Below are 20,227 nucleotides of genomic sequence, written 5' to 3' on the forward strand. Positions count from 1 at the left end.
CCTCCCCTCCCAACCTTCCCTCACATTCAAGCTTGAAGCTCCATAGGTTGTAAGTGTAAAAATAAAAACCGTATTTTATCGTACGATATCCAAAAATTTCATATCGTACCAAAAATTCCCGTACGGTATCGTATTTTCGTACCGTGACAACTATGGCTGGTGAAGAGGGTGATACCATTCCCCTTGTATCTCATATACGAATTAAGAAAGTAATGAAAAGGAGTGTTTTGCGTACTTGATTTTTGTACGGGATCATGTTGGGAAAAATAATGTGAATGTAAATACTCTTAGTAATGATAGACTAAAATTCTTGCAAGAGTACAATGATTGTTTTGTTAATGAGTTACCAAATGAGTTGCCACCCGTACGACCGGAAGATCATCGCATTGATCTTGTGCCGGGTAGCTCACCACCTAATAGGCCAGCCTATCATGAAGAGGAGATCATGAAGCAGGTAAATGAGCTTCTTGAGAAGGGTTTGATTCAACCAAGCTCTTCCCCATATTGTTCACCCATCCTCTTGGTTCAAAAGAAGGATGGATCCTTTCGTATGTGGAGATTATAAAGCTTTGAATAAGCTTACCATCAAGAATCAGTTTCCCATTCCACGCATACACGACATCCTTGACAAGTTGGATGGATCGGCATGCTTTAGCCAAATTGATCTCAAGAGTGGGTATCATCAAGTGCGTGTAGTACCTAAGGATGAACACAAAACTGCTTTTTGATTAGCATTTGGGCTTTATGAGTATCTTGTTATGCCTTTTGGTCTTACGAATGCCCCGGCTACATTCAATAGAATGATGGATCGCATATTCCGTGGATACAGGAAATTTACAGGTGTCTTCTTTGATGACATCTTAGTCTTCTCGAAGACCGAAGAAGAGCATAGAGCTCGTTTGGCTATTGTTTTTGAAGAACTCCGTAAGCATAAACTCTTCATAAATGCAAAGAAGAGTGAGTTCTTCTTGTCAGAGATACATTATCTTGGGCATATTGTGTCCAAAGATGAAGTGCGGATGGATCCTGCAAAGATTGATGCAATTCGGAATTAGTTCAGTGCATGAGATCCGTAGTTTTCTTGGATTATGCTCTTACTACCACAGGTTCATTTGGCACTTTGCATGGATTGCTTCTCCTTTGCATGATTTGACAAAGAAGAGGGCCACATTCAGATGGACTATTATAGAGAGGGATGCATTCCTCAAATTGAAAGATGCAACTACTCATGGTCCAGTATTGATCATTCCAGATTCGCAAAAGCCTTTTAGTGTGGAATGTGATGCATCTCGAAAGTACATAGGAGCTATCCTAAATCAAGAGGGACATGCCGTGGCTTATGAGAGCCGTATATTGCATGATGCAGAGCTATCTCTTGGCATTTATGAGAAAGAGCTCTTGGTTGTAATTCATGCACTTACTATATGAAAACATTACCTTCTTGGGACTGATTTCACTATGAAAACAGATCACCAGAGTTTGAGGTATTTTCTTACCCAAACTAAATTGTCACAGAAGCATATGAGGATGGCCAATTTCCTCTCTATGTTTCATTTTCAGATCTTGCACACCCCAAGAAAGAAGAATATAGTTGCAGATGCATTGTCACGAAGTCGTATGTAGCAGCTATCTCGGTTGCCTCTCATTGGGGACTTGTCTGTCATGCGTGATTTGTATCATACAAATGCTGATTTTGCCACTATTTGGGCTGATTTGATGGCTGGTCATACACATGACTCTTATGTGATCAAAGAGGATTATCTCATGAAAGATAATTGCCTATGTGTGGTGTCTGACATGAGGCAAAAGGTTTTGGATGAGTACCATGCTCCTCCATATGCTGGTCATAGAGGCATAATGCCTACTATGCACATGATTGAGCGGTATTTCTTTTGGCCAGGTATGTGAAAGGACATAGAGGCACACGTACATGCATGTATCACTGTCAAAAGGTGAAATTTGATAAGCAAAAGGCACCAGCTTTACTTCAGGCATTGCCTATTCCCACGCAGCCATGAGAAAGTATTACAATGGATTTCATTATGGACTTGCCACGGACCCAACAAGGTAATGATGCAATTTGGACAATTGTGGACAGGTTTAGCAAGCAAGCTCACTTCTTGTTGGTCAAAAAGACCATCAAAGTTGAGATGGTTAAAATATATCTTGCACAAGTGTTCAAGCATCATGTAATGCCGAAGTCCATTGTGGGGGATAGAGATCCCAGGACTACAAGTCTCTTTTGGCGGGCCGTATTTGATAACATGGGCACCAAATTGGACTTCTCATCAGCTTATCACTCTCAAACGGATAGGCAAAGTGAGGCTCCAAATTCAGCCGTGTTGGATCTCTTGAAATGTTATGTGGCGGATTAGAAGTCTTCTTGGGAGAAGTACTTATCACTTGTGGAATTTGCATACAACAACATGGTGTATGCATCTACGGGAAAGGCCCCGTTTGAGATTGTTCATGGTAAGGTGGTTTTGCCACCCATCCTTCGCACAAAGGATGAGATATTTGCACCTGATGAGTATGTAAGAGACTTGGATATTGCTTTTGCTCAGGTGAGGACAGCCATTGCAAGGTCACAAGACAAGCATAAAAAGGCTACCGACAAGCATAGAAGGCAATTGGATGTTAAATAGAATGATTGGGTATTGCTAAAATTTGAGAAAGAAAGACTTACAAAGAGGCCTGGTAAAGAGGATGCATATCCTAAGCTTGCAACCAGGTATTATGGGCCTTTTCAAGTGATCGAGAAGATCAATGAAGTGGCTTTAAGATTGGCATTGCCTAGTCATTGGCACATACACAATGCTTTTCATGTGAGTCTCCTTCACAAGTATGTAGGGCCGGAGCCCACTGAAACAATCATTGAGGATCCACCAGAAGTGGATGAGCTTGAGGAGATCTTGCAACCAGAGCAGATTGTGTATCACAAGGCACGCAAGCTTGCTGCAGGCAAAGTTGTTAGGCGTTACCTTATAAAGTTTAAGAACTATCCTCCCATTGATGCTAAATGAGTAGATGAAGAGTTCTTCAGAGATTAAACGCATGTGCTTCAGACATATTTGGATGCTTTTCAGTTGCGGACAACTGTTTAGAAGTCAGGGGAGATGTCACCATTTGGCCACCCAATTGGTCCACCCGTGCTTTCTCATCATGTATATACATTGGATTAGTATCCATGGCAGTTGTATATGTGATACTGTGGACTTGGCTTTTCGTTGGGACTTGTGCCTCTGTGTACATGCCCGAAAATGCTTGGTGGATTGGTGTTCCATTGGATCTCGTACCTCGTGTAATTACCTGGAGCACGTCTATTTTGGTATAGTCTCATGATTGGGGATCGTCCATACCAATGCTGCATTGCATAGCATCTTTATGTACTTACTTGCAATTGAAATTGCATGCTGTTTTCATGCTTACTTGACCAATGTGTAGTTCCGAGTAAGGAGACGCCCGCCCGCGAACCGTGCATGTGAAACTGTCTATTGACATGGTTTATGGCATGTGACAGGTGGTAAGTATTGGTCATAAACATAGCCTTAGGAGTTAACACTACTTTATAAGTGAGTGTGTACACACTTCATTAAGTTTTGGGCGACCAAAACTCACTTATAAATTATGACATTGTTCACACACACTGATGTCCCGAGGTAGACAAAACCCAATGTCCACCGCCCAGACCTTATTCCCTTTGTACAAAGGGAGTAACCAGCCATGTGTCCTTTCTAGCTTGCTCCACAAAGCACTTGCCTGTCACCTAGAGTGGACAACTCACCACCTCACTCTTCCCCCTGTCTCTAGAATAAGGCGCCTCCTTCATGACGCCATTTGGGCTGTATTTTCTGCACATTTTCTTTCCCAACTCCATATCCAAGCTTGCTAAGGTGTTTCTAGCACTTCCATCGCGAAGACTTCCGTTGTCATCGCCTCTACTTGCAATCGGTAAGCTTTTATGCTTAAATATGGAAGTAAGTAGCAGGAGGGAGGAACTCGATTACAAGATCACATACCCTGTGCAGTGTTCTCTTGTCCTACGTGCTCTCTTGCATATTGTTGCTACCATGTGTTGGTGGAACAATAGAGACGACATGGTAGGGAACATGGGCACTTGAGAGGGTAGTGTGAGTTGCAAGTCAACACTGACAACCACTTGTTTGCAATACTGTACTCATATGCATTGGTATGGAAATCTGGTCAAAAATGCCCATGACACTATGTACTTGATTCTCCCAAGATCAATATACTTTATTTGAGGGAGGGGCCGGCCGTTTCGGCTCATTGTGTGTCTCTTGTCAATTCAGCAAAATACTTCTTCTATTGAGCATGTGTCCATCAAATCTTAGTGTATAAGTGTGTTGATTAGCATTGTGTTCAACCAAGTTACACTTCCAGCAACTGAAATTCATGGATCTTCTAAAGCACTATTACCCCAGCACTGAAGATGCACAGATGCGCAGCTCCCACTTCTTCCAACGACTGAAATTCAAATATTTCCCAAAACACTTACCTTGGCAATGAAGATACGGCACTTTCCCAAGCAATGAAGACGATTGTTCTTGCCACAAATGAACATTAGTTCTAAAATGCCTCAAATCTAAAGGAGACCTGCCATGTTGGGATTGTACACCATACCAAAACTTCTCCCACACTTTATTTCTATTCCACAAATATTCAGCTCCAACTTCTTCCAGCAGAGACTGAAGTTCACGGATCTTCTAAAACATTACAATGAAGATACGACACTTTCCCAAGCAATGCCCCCAAGACAACACCAAACCTCACCCTCCACTTCCCCCGATGCCTCCCACTGCCCAAAACAACTTCTTCCAGCGACTGAAATTCAAGTATCTCCCAAAACCCTATTACCTTGGCAATGAAGATATGACACTTTGCCAAGCAATAAAGGCGATTGTTCTTGCCACAAATGAACATTAGTTCTGAAATGCCTCAAATCTAAAGGAGACCTGCCATGTTGGGATTGTACACCAGACCAAATCTTCTCCCACACTTTATTTCTATTCCACAAATATGCAGCTACTTTATTTCTATTCCACAAATATGCAGCTCCAACTTCTTCCAGCAGAGACTGAAAGTTCATGGATCTTCTAAAACATTACCCGGCAATTAAGATATGACACTTTCCCAAGCAATGCCCCCAAGACAACACCAACCCTCACCCTCCACTTCCCCAATGCCTCCCACCCCCCAAGACAACTTCTTCCAGCGACTGAAATTCAAGTATCTCCCAAAACACTATTACCTGGCAATGAAGATATGGCACTTTGCCAAGCAATGAAAGCGATTGTTCTTGCCACAAATAAACATTAGTTCTGAAATGCCTCAAATCTAGGAAGTCTTGTTCTTGGTTTGACTTTCTTCCTTCGCTGCATTAGAGCAGGTGCAAGCAGGTATAGTGATCCATACGAGTCGATGCGTTCGCTGGTAGAGTGCAGATAGCGGGGTTTTGCCGGGCCTTTCTGTGGAGTGTGCTTTCCGTGAGCTACCGGACGATACCCAACGGCCTGTGATGTTTCTTAATGAGCCGTTGGGACAAACAGAGAGTGCTAGATCAGCACATGTATTACTTGGAGTAAGATGGTGGCCTAGACATACAGGTGCCAAGCAATACCACGGATAAAGATTGGTGCACGTTTTCTAGGAAGTCTTGTTCTTGGTTCTACTTTCTTCCTTCAGGGAGTATTAGAGTGGGTGCAAGAAGGTATAGATCCATTTGAGTCGATGCGTTTGTTGGTAGAGTGCAAGGGGCGGAAGAGGGGAGGCAGCGAGGAAGATGGGGGAGGTAAAGGGGGGAGCAGGGAGGCAGAGGGAAAGCAGGAAGGGGAGGAAAAGCAGCGAAGAGGAGGGAGGGAGGGGTGCGCGAACTGTAGGTAGGGACAGAAGGGGCAGCAAAGAGGACAAAGGCAGGCAGGCAAAGGGGAGGGCAGAGGGCAAGGTCAGGGGAGCAGACGGGAAGTGCTCAGAACAGGGAGCTTGTGTGCATGTATATCGTTAGGCCGCTTTTTCACATAACTACATGATACAGTCAGTTCAGGGATACACTGTTAACACTTTTAAGTCTCATAGACCAATTGGTCTTTTGCATGGAGGTTTCACCCTCTAGCCCCTCAGAAAATGAGATCCTTCACCATCTTTGTGACCCAGTTCCTTTCACACAAAATGCACTTGCAGCCTTGGCAGAGGAGCATATGTCCAGAACCCACTAGTAGATCATAGTGTGTTTCGGCACTTGCTAGTTTAAAAGTCAATTAATATATCATTTCTTTGCTGCAATAGTTTTAGAGGATGCTGTAGGCATTCAACACTATTTCTTTAACTATACATTTTGGACTCTCCTTAGTCTGATTCCACGATTAAATACAGATTTTATACAGACTGTAGTCTTTTAATCTCATAGGCCATTTTGGTCTTTCACAGACATAATGAATATTTCTTTCTTTCTCTATATGCGCTATTGCAATCATCACATATCTCACTCACACTGCTAGCAAAGGATATAGTTTTGAGGCTCTACTCTTGTACTACCCTCATTGTAATTTGCATCCCTTGTGCAACTGCCAACAACTGTGACCAACCACCTCCAGCCCCCTAAATGCTTGATTTGTAAGATAAAAAAGTCTTGAGGCACCTGTGCACACTGACATGCCATTAGGAGTTCTCCATCTAATATAGAAATAGGGCTGAAACAAGTTTCAAGATCGATGAAGAGATTGTCACCAACTAGCCAGGGGTAGAGAAGAGACAGTAAATTTTCGAATGGTAAGTACTCCATGCAGCTAGGCCAAACTTATTGACCTTGGATACCACAGCATGCAATTCTATGCCAAATCAGAACCATTATCCAAATATCCAAACAATGGTATGAGCTCAAACGACTGCATGGCAAGATCCAATACCACCAAACTTATCGGCCTTGGATAGCACAGCATGCAATTCTATGCCAAATCAGAACCATTATCCAAATATCCAAACAATGGTATGAGCTCAAACGACTGGATGGCAAGTTCCACACTAACTCTAGTGATGGTTGTTTGCATTTTGGTCAACAGAAACCGAAAGTAAGAGCTGCTTGACATACAATCAAAATGGAATACAAAAACTAGGACTTTGAGAAAATGTTTTTGCAGCCTGAATGAGGATGAATGCTAGACTTCATACCTGATTAGACAACCTCCTTATTTCTTGATTTAAGATAACGCTCAATAAAGCCAAATCCTCATTTGCTCTCCTACACAAACAAAACATTGTTTTTTAAAACCGTCTTCCTTGTTTTAAATTGAGGGAATTTTGAACTTGTGTGTGTGTGTGTGTGTTTGTGTGTGTGGTTGGGGAGGGGCGAGGGGGTGGCGTCCCCCTTTGTGTGCGCATGCTGGTAGAGAGGAACACAAAAACTGTCATCAAACTTGAAGAAACATACCTGTTGACGAATTTCAGCTCAACTTCATCTGCTGCACCAAAGATGTTTTTCCGAAACAGTCTGCAAGCCAGTGAAAGATAACGATGTGGTGAGTCTTGATTATGTTTCTACTCTCTTGCATTACCAAAGAACTTGATTTAACGTTCTTCCAAATTTTTCCAAATTCAAAATTCAAGCTAAGTAGTCATGCACACTATCATAGAAGAGTAAAGCTAGAACTTCACCATGCCCAGATCTCCAAAAAAGGTCTGGAACTTCATCAAAATATGGATAGAGGAGTAAAGCTAGAACCTGTCGTCCCATCTTGCAAGACGATTAGCAAGATGAGCAATCACCTCGAATACTGATTTGGGGGCTTCAGCACCACCAGCTCCAATAAGATCCTAGAATCAGCCAGAATAAGCTTCATTATCTTCTCCCTCGTAAGCCCACATTTTTTCCTAATATTGCTTGTCAACAATCATGAAGGCCACACTACCTGAACCTCCAATAGTCCGAGAACATTCAGATGATTAACCGTCCCTTTCACATGCAAAGAAGTTACTAGAAATTTTTGAGCTTGCCATGAACGAAGCACAATGGGAACATCATCTTCGTTAAGGTGAGCGTCACCAACTGATTGCCCTAGCAACTCAAAGAGAAGACCACCAGCAACTCGCACAGGCACCTAAAGGGTCAAAAAAAATAAACACTTCAGATGTGGCACATCATGATTGTTGACAAAACTCATACACATGGATGTGCAACTAGGTGCTGCTCATAGTGACTGCTAAAAGGGCTGTGGGTTGCAAAAACAATGAAGGTAAAATAAACTTATGTTCCAGCATGATAGCTCATAATAGGGGTACAATTCAGAAAATAAATCCACCCTTTTTTCCAAACTATGATGAGTTTGATCCCGTCACAGAAGATGAATCAAGTTTCCAATCATACTCTGCTTTCCAAGTCTACCAAGCTATTATTTTCCTCATCTTTCCACTATTGGGCCAGCACAGTGAGTGGTGTTAGAGAACCTGCATGTTCTCCCCCATCAGGGTTTGTATTATAAAAATTGGTACATTGCTTTGCAGAAACCTGACGAAGCTTTTTGCTTAAAGCCTCCTTTTATGAACAAAAGCATGCTGGAGCACTTCACACATATTGTTAGCATCAACTCCATGGCAGTGCTGTGTACAACTCCGTACAGCAACCATACACATATGCATCTTTGTCCATACAAGAGCCATACCTGCGCAACCCTCCTTGGTACTGTTAATACCTCGTTTGTTTTCAGAATTGGCCATTACTTGATTGGCAAAGCTTGTAACCTGCTGAGTAATCCTGAGTGTGGAAGTTTGTATGCTTCGGGACATTAAATCGGTTGATTTAGATTCGTTTCACTTGTAGCTTGCACATATTTTATTTTGTTGAAAACTAAGGCTCACAGATAGGTATGGATAAGGATTATTGCATTAGAGTGGGGTACAAGGGCAAGATATTATTTAGATAAGATATGCATCCCTGTTTGGCGACTCAAGCTATTGATAACTTGAAGGCTCTTCTTTTGAAGCCTTGTGATCTTCTGTGCCATAGCCCCAAGCCAAGCTGTAAGAATTGTTTGTGGTGGATTACTGTTAGCCCATCACAATACATGTGGCACAACAACTGATGTGACTAGCCTTTCCTACCACCCACATGTTTTCTCCAGTTCTGAGGCGGGGATGCTCTGCACTGAAACTACAAACCTCTTATATCGGGACCCTGGAGCAGCACAAGTTGGAAAGGTAACAACAACAGGTGCATTTAGACAATCATTCATCAAGTGACCTGGCTGCTAGCATCTAAAACATTTGTGCTCCTTCTTGAGCTGAAGCTAGCATTCGGACAATCATTCATCACATGACTTGGCATCTAAAACAATTGCGCTCCTTCCTAAGCTAAATCTGCAATCACAATGGCATCTTGGGGTAAGAATCCCAACCTCTCGGTCCACTAGCCTTTAAGACTTGGCTCTGATCCTGTCCCTGATTTCTCTTTGGCTTTGTTAACCCGGAATTAGTTGGAGCTCTCTTTGGGGGAGGGGGCGAGAAGGATTTCTGTTGGGTTGTCTGCTTTGGAAACGCTTGCATAAAATCTGTGGACATCTCTTTTTAGCAATTTTGTGGAACTAAGCGGCATATATTTAAGGATGTGGCCAATTTAAGTGTTTAATTGCATGGTCAAGTGTTTTGTGAAACCCCTCGAGTTACATTGGTATCAGAGCTTTGACTCTTTCACACTCTTGTGTGAAGATGATCCTATTGGGGTATCTGTTAGTGTAGTTAAGCACTACGAGCTTATCCACTTATGGAAGAAGACATGCATCATGAGTGTCACGACCCTATGAATTTGTGCAGCATAAGCGTGAGCATGGTGGTCGGTGAGCAAGACATTTTTTTTTAAATGTTCACACTTGGGACAAGGGGACAAAGGTTTTAAAAAAACCTTTTAACTAAAAGAATAGCCCTTTTTAAAGTGAATCGTGGCTTTTTAGGGGAGCCCACGCTATTATAGGAGGGGCCGGCTTTTTGGAGAGATTGGAGACTGCAGCTGCATGCGTGGGTTTTTTGCTCTCTCTATCTCTCTCTTTGGAAGGGCTGGCGACTGGCTGAGCTGCAGAAAAACGCAGGGATGGACTGCACTCTCTTCTCCCTCTCTCTGGCAACTGTCGGGCTGCAGTAAAGGTGGGCTGGACTGATCGTGGGCTGAACAGAGAGCAGGGCTAAATACTATGCGTGGGCTGGACACAGAGTGGGGCTAAACAACACACTCTCCCCCACTGTGCAACAGGCCGGCAGATTAGACTCTCTCTCTCTTGGAGGGGAAGTCGACAGGATTGCAGACGGCTGCTTGCTGCAGGAAGTGCAAAGTCGACCAGTTTCTCTCTCTCATCTTCTCTCTCTCTCTTCATAAGTTGCTAGACTGTAAGGGCAGCGCTCCAAGTTACACTCAGGTTGCAGGCAGAGGTGTGGGCTGAAGCCTTTCTCCTCTCTCTCTCTCTCTCTCTCCTCTCTCTGCGCCAGACCCCTCTGCGCCCCCTCCCGCCAGCCCCCTCTGCCCCCCCTCCCGCCAGCAACCCCCTCTGCGCCCCCTCTGCACCCTCTCTCTCTCTCTCTCTCTCTCTCTCTCCCCCCCCCTCTGCGCCAGCCCCCTCTGCCCCCCCCTCTGTGTGCCAGCAACCCCCTCTGCGCTAGCCCTCCCCCCCGCCAGCCTCTCTCTCTCTCTCTCTCTCTCTCTCTCTCTCTCTCTCTCTCTCTCTCTCTCTCTCTCTCCCACCTGCGCATCCCCTCCCACACCTCTCTCCCCGCTGCCCACCTCTCTTTCTCTCTCTCTCTCTCCTGTCGCCTTCGCATCTCTCTCCCCTGCAACAGCCACACGCTTCACCATGGGTTCAGCAGCCAGAGCTAGATTGACACGGGGATATGCAGCATTGGCTATGCTAGAGAGACAGTGCCACCAGGCGCATTTTCAGGAGCCCCGGACGAAGGGGTGGCTATTTGACACATTAGTCACACCGGCATTGATGTATGGAGCAGCGGTATGGGCGCCAGGCCTTGCTACCCATTGGTGGACACAGATAGAGAGACCACAGGCCCTCATGATGGCACGCATGATACGCAGCAAACCGTCAGTACCTCATGACATTATCCGCGCAGAGTTTGCTGCGCCTCCTATGATGGTAGAGGCCATATTTCAGACTATATGCCTGCTAGACAGATTCAGAGAGATGCCACAGGACAGATTGTCATACAGAGCTTTTGAGGCATCTAGACAGCTGGCTGAGGCAGGAGACAGAGGATCATGGTATGCACAGGTCACACATTGGTTCTCACAGCATGGCCTAGACATGGATCATCTACCACCATTCCAGTATGACAGGGATGCACCACATATCCGTCTCTCTCATAGTGAGAGGAACAGAGTATTGAGACAGGATCTATGGCAACTCTATACACGAGAGACATGGATATCGCCTACACAGCCTCTTCCACCGAAGATGCTATACTACAGAGATCACTTCATGAGTATCACTGATGATGGATTTATAGAGAGGCCTAGATACATGGAGGGCTTTTTACCACACGGCTCCCGAGTGGCTATTGGTCAGCTCAGAGTTTCATCACACCGATTGGAGATTGAGACTGGCAGAGCAGCACGGATCCCCCGAGAGGAGAGGGTATGCAGATTGTGCCGAGAGGAGGTGGAGAGTGAGGAGCATTATGTATGCAGATGCAGAGCATATACAGCCATCAGAGAGAGATATCCCATTTTATTCAGAGAGCCACATTCCCTACGCCAGATCTTTTGAGGCAGCAGACCAGCGCATACTGGGGAGATACATTCTAGACATACAGCGCCACAGAGAGACATTATTACAGGCTCAAACAGCTCCAGTGGGGGGGCGACAGACACAGATTACTACATTTTTTCAGAGATCCATCCCCCTCCCAGCCCCTACACGGCAGGGAATTACTCTCCAGAGAGCAGAGACACTTAGAGCCCGCAGGAGACAGAGGACACCTGGCTTTCGGACACCACGCCTATACCAGAGAGAGATGACAGAGATCAGAGCTCAGTTTCACAGAGAGGGTGCGGAGCGACTGGCTCGCTTCAGAGCACACCCAGGCATGTTCTTCAGGGAGCTGTGGACACCCCCTTCACTGATGTATACCATTTTATACCCCCAGTATGGTACAGGATGGAGCTAGCTAGGTTGCATATCATGATTGTATACTCCATGCATATAGCTTTGCATTCTCCTAGTAGTAGAGCTCCATCCCCTGCACACCCAGATTCAGCTTTTTTGTTTAGTACTTTTTCATTTTGTTGGGATGACAGAGGATACCCCATACAGGTACTCCGATTTGTCTCATAGGCCGAGTTCGGTCTTTTGGAAGACGTTAATAAAATCTTTCTTTCTTTCTTTCTCTCTCTCCCCGTTGCCTGCGCTTTCTCTCTCCCCGTCGCCTACGCATCCCCTCCCCGTCGCTTCGTTTTGATCGCCACCTGTGCTGCTGCTGCTGCCGCCATGTGAAGCCCCAGCCCAATCCAGGTTATGTTCGCTACCCTTTCCTCATCCACCCTTGCTCAAGCCTCCAAGGCAGCAACATAAGTGTTAGGGTTCTATCTCTCCAAGGTACATCGACATGGCCAAGGGTGCAAGCAAAGAGGAGATAGTCAAAATGGAGGATAAGCTGAACATCTCCATCAGAGAAAACAAGAAGACGGCGGACTCCGCCATCAACAACATCGTCAACCGACTTTCCAAAGTCGAGAAGGAGATCGAAGCTTTACAAAAAGAGAAGGAAGCTTGGAAAAGGGAGAAGGAGACTTGGGAGAAGGAGAGGGAGAAAGAGAAAGAAGGAGGGAAGAAGGACAAAGAAGCATGGAAAGAGGAGAAAGAGGGATGGAAGAAGGAACGGGACACTAGCAAGGAAGAAATCGACATCCTCAGAGCAGAGGTGATCTCTCTACAAGACCGACCACCACGGGAGGAGGGGGAGATTGTGGAAGTTGACAAAGAGGCCATCAAAGAGGAACTCACCAAGGCAATCACCAAGAGCCTAGAAGGTAAGATGGAGGCAACAAGGGAGGGTTGGGTAGAAGTGGTGAAGAGGAACATCAAAAAGAAAGTGAAAGAGGATGCCCAATAAGAAGGGCTCCAAATCGTCAACACCACCATTGAGGAGAAGCGGATGCGACATGCTCGAAGACTCAATGTGAGAGTCACAGGGATTCCCGAGGTAGCCGACTCTACCCCCGAGGGGGATGCGCGGACACTATGCACACGACTTGGATACTCACATGAGGGACTCCCCCCCCTTTGGAGGGCCGGGAAAGACATGACAAAGAAGAGAGCTCTCATCATACAGTTTCGGGATGTGGAGGCACGCACCATCTTCATGAGGAAGAGGGTCATACTACGAGGCTTAGAGGGAGCTCCTATTTTCTTGGATGATGATCTCACGAGGATGCAGCTAGAGCATAGGAGAGCTTGCATGCCACGAGTCTTACACACGAGGAGAGAAGGCAAGAAGGCCTTCTCTCGAGATGGTCGGGTCATCATTGATGGCCGGCCCATGGATTAGCGGTTTGGGGCCTATGGGCCACAGACTAGACCACTGACAGAGCTACACATGACAGTATGGAACTGTAATGGTTCACTATGGGTGCAGCCTAGACGACTGGAGCATGTTATGGTGAGGAGAGACATCATACTTCTGACAAAGACACATCAGAGCCCAGAGAGAGGGTTACCTCGAGTAGAGGGATTCCAGTGGGAGTCAGCATACAGGAGGACCACACGCCAGGGTACCTTGAGAGGGTCGGGGGGAGGTAGCAGTTCTATTCAGATGGGAGATGGGAGCTACAGGGGAGACTGAGAGTGGTAGCGCAAGATCCAGAGGCCAGATACATGTGGATCAGCTTACAGCTCTCACAAGACAGGGTTATATACATAGCCCTATGTTACTTTCCTCCATCAAGATCCTCCTATGTCATTACAGAGGACATGCCACAAGAGGAGGCGGCAGGAGCTTTGCCATACACTTGTCTGTCTCAGAGGAGATTATGCATTATTCTACACTAGGGGAGGTATTTCTTACGGATGACTTCAATGCCCACACACAGAGCAGACAGTCTAAGGTGTATGACTATGATGACCTGGAGATCCTCCACCCTGTGGATCCAGAGGAGATAGGGGCTAGTCGGGCATCAGAGGTTATGGGGACCACTTACTAGAGTTGGGAGCCAGGCATCGTCTCATTATTTATAACGGGATGCTACAGTGGCCGGGATCAGGAGGGCTGACATGCTTCCCACATGGGGGTCATACACGGACCGGAGGCACGGTGGTAGACTACATTATGGGGTCTTTGGAGGCATCACAGCTTGTCACCTCATTCTCCATCCCACCTCGTCCTATTGGGGCAGATCATACATACTTGGCATTTTCACTAGCCGGATCACCAGTATCACCAGCCCCCCACATACCGACGCCACACACTACCATCTACTTCACACATGAAATGGCAGACATATACACTGGCAGAGTAGAGGATGGGCTCCTACTCATGGATCCCCTGGCACCTATGGATACCATTACAGCCCAGCTGACATCACTCCTACACACGGCTGCATTACAGAGCTTCCCACATCGTGTCCACTCAGGAGAGCCTGCGAGATCTGGGACTATGCCCCAGAACAGATGGTATGATGACGAGTGCAGAGCTCTATACTCATGGCTCCGCATACAGAGAGCCTTGAGGGCCATCACAGAGCAGGAGTCGAGAAGAAAGATGAGGAGACTTACTCGCCGCAAAAGGCGGGCCTTCACAGAGATACAGGAGCTAGAGGTCTTCCATTTCTTCATGAGTAGAGATAGCCTGTCACGTGCATCCCGCACTTGGATGCCACGTAGACATTTCTGCACAGAAGGTGCAGGACTTGGGATGGTGAACTGGTCCCATGTGAGCCCAATCCGGGACGAGTCAACCAGGGATCCATCTCAAATGTCCGAGGTCAGGTGTGCATTGTCCTACACAGGAGTCTACGGTCAGGTGTGCACTGTCCTGCACATGAAACAGTGCCAGTCCGCGCTGTGAGTCTCCCTCTAGAATGATGTCAGTGGTTTTGTGTATCTGGTATGGTACCGGATGCCAGATCACTGAGTAGATTATGTTTAGGACAAGGGGCCAGCCCATAGGGCTACCCCGGAGCTTAGTATGGGCATGGGAATGTGAAAACCATCCCCATGAGGGCCAGGAAGGCCCAGGCTGGACCCACCAGCCATGGAAGGGCTGTGGGACAGCCCTAGGGCAAAGATAAGGCTATTTTCAGGAGCATACAGCCTTTAAATGGCTGTAGGGCATGTATGGGGCAGCCCATACAGGCTGCCCAGCCTTGGGATTGTGGACAAAAGTTGTGTCCAGCCAATCAGAAGCAGGCGCATCACTTTCAGCCTGTTAGGAAAGAAAGGCAGTATTTTTTGGGATTTAATTCAATTCAGCATTTATTGCTGAATTTCCACCAGTTGTGGGACATAGCCTGTTTTTCAGCTGGCCGACTGCTCCTGAGGAGGAGTATAAATAGTGGAGGCCATAATCCCATCATTCATCTCAGTTTTCACCAAGTGCTCAAGCCAATCAAGGGCCAGTCAAGCCAAGGAGATTGCCAAGCAAAGGGGTGGACTTCTGAAGGTCAAGGGCAGGATTTTCCAGCCAAGAAAAGGTCAAGTTTTCTGTATTTGTTTTCAAATTAACATCATTCTAATAAAGCAAATACACCATCCGTGGTGGGGGCCCTACAGAGGGTAATTGGGACCCAATACTGTGTCCTCTCCATCTCCCCCTTCTCTCTCTATTTTCTGCACATCTCCTTTCAGTTTGTGCGTTAATTCCGTCGCGAAAAGACTGCTGATTTCTGAGTTTTGAAGTACCGATCCTTCTCCGAAGCTTCCGCATATTACAGTGGTATCAGAGCCTACTTCAAGGACAAAGATTCAGCAAAGAAAACCACAAAATTTTCTCGCTCGTGTGGTTGGTTTTTAGACACCGGTGGACTACCCCTTTCGGAGTGACTCCTGTCCCTCGAAGGACGGTTGGTTTTTAGCCTCCGGAAGCCTCCGGAAGTCTCCCACACAGATAGTGGATGGTCAGATTGCGTTCCGGAAAGGAATTGCATTTTCCCGCTATGGCGAGCTTCAGCGACGAGAGAGAACCAGAACCATGGGACCAGAGTGCACCAGGCAGCCCAGCCAGGGCACCAGGCTTGAGTGTCACAGACATGTTCCAGCAGATGATGCGAGCAATCGTAGACCACACAACCAAGTTGGATGAGCAGAAGGCGCGGATCTTGGCTCTGGAGGAGCGTTCTCGCTCTCTAGCGTCGCATTTTCCATCTCCTCCTCCCTCTCCTTCCGTATCCCAGATACCAGATCCTCGTCACAGGGACCCTCTCGCGGCATCACAACCGCAGCCAAGCTCCTTGCTTGAGTTGCAGATGCGTGCATTGGAGATTCGACAACGAGAAGACGACGCCATGCGACGCGTGGAACACGAGCGTTATCTCAGAGCTTTGGACGCCAGATTGACACCGGGTAGAACCAGAATGTAAGAACTTCAGGTGTAGCATCTGTGGTGGACATGGAGCAGGACAAGTGGGATCATGGAGGGAAGCAGACGGCTGAAGCGCATGATCCAGATAAGGGCTGTCGGCTGCAGGACAGAGGATGCTGGCTACCAGAAGAGCTGTCGGCTGACGTCAGCAGAGTGGGAGCAACAAGCGCATCATGAACCAGGAGTATCACCAAGTCGGCTGCATGAAAAAAGGATTAATGAATATATGAACTGGCCGACCAGCAGTCGGCCAATTCCCCATGGTTTTCAAGGGGCTATAAATAGCCCAAGTGCCCATCATTGTATTCATTCTCTCCCACTAGGGGATTGGATCATTAGAGGTCCCATAGGGGACAGATTTAGGTGTCATCACCTTTTATGTAAGGCAGCCCATGGCTGCAGATTCAGATACCTTTTCGTATGATAGAAATATACTGAATTTCCAGCACATCTCTCTCTCTCTCTCTACTCTCTCTATATCTGCGTTTTTGCATCAGATGGTTTCAGGTGGTGTTTAGGGCTGAAAGAAGACTCCCAGAGCTTCCACACGTTACATTGGTATCAGAGCTTCAGGCTCACCAAAGCTAAACACTGATTCAGTCCCAGATGATGGTGTACATGTCCAAGGTACAGGAAAGTACACGGATTTGAAACCCGAGGCAGGAACACAAATCGGGAAGAACTCCCAGGAGGTTTGTTGGTGGTGTTCCACAATGCCAGATGGGGATGGCAGTTCCGTGAGCCAGATAGGTTCTCAGGCAACGGTCCCAAGGGAGGTTGATCCTCCAAGGGTGATGTGAGAGTGCCAGACTCAGTTCCAGGAATGAAGACCAAGACGGTGTTCAGAGTCAGGGCGGGAATAGATTGTGGACTACAGGAAAAACAGATGCATAGATCTTCATCAGGGACAGAGTGGTTTGGAGAACATGCCGGGTGTTCAGGGAAAAAGGGTTGCCAGGGATGGATGATGACAAAGGGACTTTGGGACAGGATTGGGATGATGACAGTCATCCAAGAGCAGGTTGGATTCCCGTCATCAAGTTTAGCAAAGGGGGATGTCATGTGCATCATAGATGCCATGGACATTCTCAGGGCTAGAACCAGAAAAGGCAACCAGATATAGAGTATGAACCAGGTAGAACCAGAATGTAAGAACTTCAGGTGTAGCATCTGTGGTAGACATGGAGCAGGACAAGTGGGATCATGGAGAGAAGCAGACGGCTGAAGCGCATGATCCAGATAAGGGCTGTCGGCTGCAGGACAGAGGATGCTGGCTGCCAGAAGAGCTGTCGACTGACGTCAGCAGAGTGGGAGCAACAAGCGCATCATGAACCAGGAGTATCACCAAGTCGGCTGCATGAAAAAAGGATTAATGAATATATGAACTGGCCGACCAGCAGTCGGCCAGTTCCCCATGGTTTTCAAGGGGCTATAAAGAGCCCAAGTGCCCATCATTGTATTCATTCTCTCCCACTAGGGGATTGGATCATTAGAGGTCCCATAGGGGACAGATTTAGGTGTCATCACCTTTTATGTAAGGCAGCCCATGGCTGCAGATTCAGATACCTTTTTGTATGATAGAAATATACTGAATTTCCAGCACATCTCTCTCTCTCTACTCTCTCTATATCTGCGTTTTTGCATCAGATGGTTTCAAGTGGTGTTTAGGGCTGAAAGAAGACTCCCAGAGCTTCCGCGTGTTACATGGCCCTATCTCATGGCGGCACTTCAAAGAGCCCCGGACACCGACACCCATTGCAGACCCACAGACATGGCACACATATGCAGAGGGCCTATACCACGCCCCATAGCAGCCACCTATACCTTAACCACAGGAGCCTCGACCTACCACAGCTAGCTTCTTTACCCACTCGATGGTAAAGGAATCTATCCGCCGCCTACAGCATGGACGGGCCGCCGACCATATGGGCCTACAGGGTGAGCATCTCATATATGCAGTAGATTCTTTGGCTCCTTTTCTTGCACACCTGTTTAACAGGGCACTAGCAGAGGATTTGCCTCCGGAGTGGATGATGCACACCATTGTGCCGATCCACAAAACAAGGGATATGCTCGATTCGAGCAACTACAGGACGGTTATGGTTGGCCACGTGTTGGCCAAACTCTATGGTGCAGTGTTGGAGCAAGAGCTGAGCTTATATGCTGAGCGAGCAGGTTTACGCCCGTCAGGGCAGGCAGACTTCAAGAGAGCTTTCTCTACCACTGACCATGTATTCACTTTGAGATGTATGATTGATCAAGCCAGAGTGAGGAAGAGAAAGCTCTATTACTGCTTTGTGGATTTCCGCAAGGCATTTGACACAGTACCACGATAGAGGCTCTTTCCGCGCCTGCAACCTCTTGGCATACCAGCAGATATGACATGGGGCATCTATGCATTATATGAGCAAGTTTTTGGGCGAGTCAGATGCCCAGGAGGTATGTCCGAGACTATTGCTAGCACCATTAGTGTGAAGCAAGGATGCCTACTTTCCCCCACACTATTTGGGTTATACATTGATGAGGTGGCTGACTTCATTACACGGGGAGGCGGAGATGAAGTTGATCTAGCAGGTACCTCAGTACATATTATGCTTTATGCTGATGATATTGTATTAGTGTCTGAGTCTCCAGGAGGTCTACAACAGCATCTACATGCACTCCATGATTTCTGCACACAGAGGGGTCCTACTGTGAACCTTGGGAAAACCAAGGTTATGGTCTTTCATACATCGAGAGAGAGCAGGAGTCAGCTGACATTCACTCTCGCAGGACGCCAAGTGGCGGTGGTGACATCATACGTGTACCTAGGGGGTACCTTCTCTGCAGCAACCACGCGCTCCACATGGGTTAAGCAACCACAGCTAGATTGACACGGGGATATGCAGCATTGGCTATGCTAGAGAGACAGTGCCACCAGCCACATTTTCAGGAGCCCCGAACGAAGGGGTGGCTATTTGACACATTAGTCACACCGACACTGATGTATGGAGCAGCGGTATGGGCGCCAGGCCTTGCTACCCATTGGTGGACACAGATAGAGAGACCACAGGCCCTCATGATGGCATGCATGATACGCAGCAAACCGTCAGTACCTCATGACATTATCTGAGCAGAGTTTGCTGCACCTCCTATGATGGTAGAGGCCATATTCCAGACTATATGCCTGCTAGACAGATTCAGAGAGATGCCACAGGACAGATTGTCATACAAAGCTTTTGAGGCATCTAGACAACTGGCTGAGGCAGGAGACAAGGGATCATGGTATGCACAGGTCACACTTTGGTTCTCACAGCATGGCCTAGACATGGATCACCTACCACCATTCCAATATCACAAGGATGCACCACACTCTCATAGTGAGAGGAACAGCCTCTTCCACCAAAGATGCTCCACTACAGAGATCACTTCATGAGTATCACTGATGATGGGTTTATAGAGAGGCCTAGATACATGGAGGGCTTTTTACCACACGGCTCCCGAGTAGCTATTGGTCAGCTTAGAGTCTCGTCACATCGATTGGATATCAAGACTGGCAGAGCAGCACGGATCGGGTATGCAGATTGTGCAGAGAGGAGGTGGAGAGTGAGGAGCATTATGTATGCAGATGCAGAGCATATACAGCCATGAGAGAGAGATATCCCATTTT

The 20,227-nt window shown here is 46.9% G+C and overlaps 1 protein-coding gene and 1 pseudogene across 6 annotated transcripts in view; one reads left to right on the plus strand and one right to left on the minus strand.

The window, feature by feature from the left end:
- LOC147629701 (uncharacterized) overlaps positions 1 to 20,227 on the minus strand; it is an 83,049-nt gene that overhangs the window by 33,832 nt on the left and 28,990 nt on the right. For 5 of the 6 annotated variants that reach the window (XM_086811245.1, XM_086811242.1, XM_086811243.1 and 2 more), the window contains exons 2-5: positions 7,923 to 8,111; positions 7,736 to 7,827; positions 7,445 to 7,504; positions 7,186 to 7,255 (exon numbers count right to left, since the gene is read on the minus strand). In XM_086811245.1, the coding sequence (XP_086667371.1) occupies positions 7,186 to 7,255; positions 7,445 to 7,504; positions 7,736 to 7,827; positions 7,923 to 8,111 (411 nt within the window). The remainder of the gene's footprint in view (positions 1 to 7,185; positions 7,256 to 7,444; positions 7,505 to 7,735; positions 7,828 to 7,922; positions 8,112 to 20,227) is intronic. The other variant, XM_086811244.1, reaches the window with a different exon arrangement.
- Positions 12,491 to 13,551, plus strand: LOC147629702 (uncharacterized; annotated as a pseudogene).

This window comes from Cibotium barometz, chromosome 17 (genome assembly GCF_041138505.1).
Source record: "Cibotium barometz isolate CiBa-2024 chromosome 17, ASM4113850v1, whole genome shotgun sequence".
In the NCBI taxonomy this organism is placed as follows: domain Eukaryota; kingdom Viridiplantae; phylum Streptophyta; class Polypodiopsida; order Cyatheales; family Cibotiaceae; genus Cibotium; species Cibotium barometz.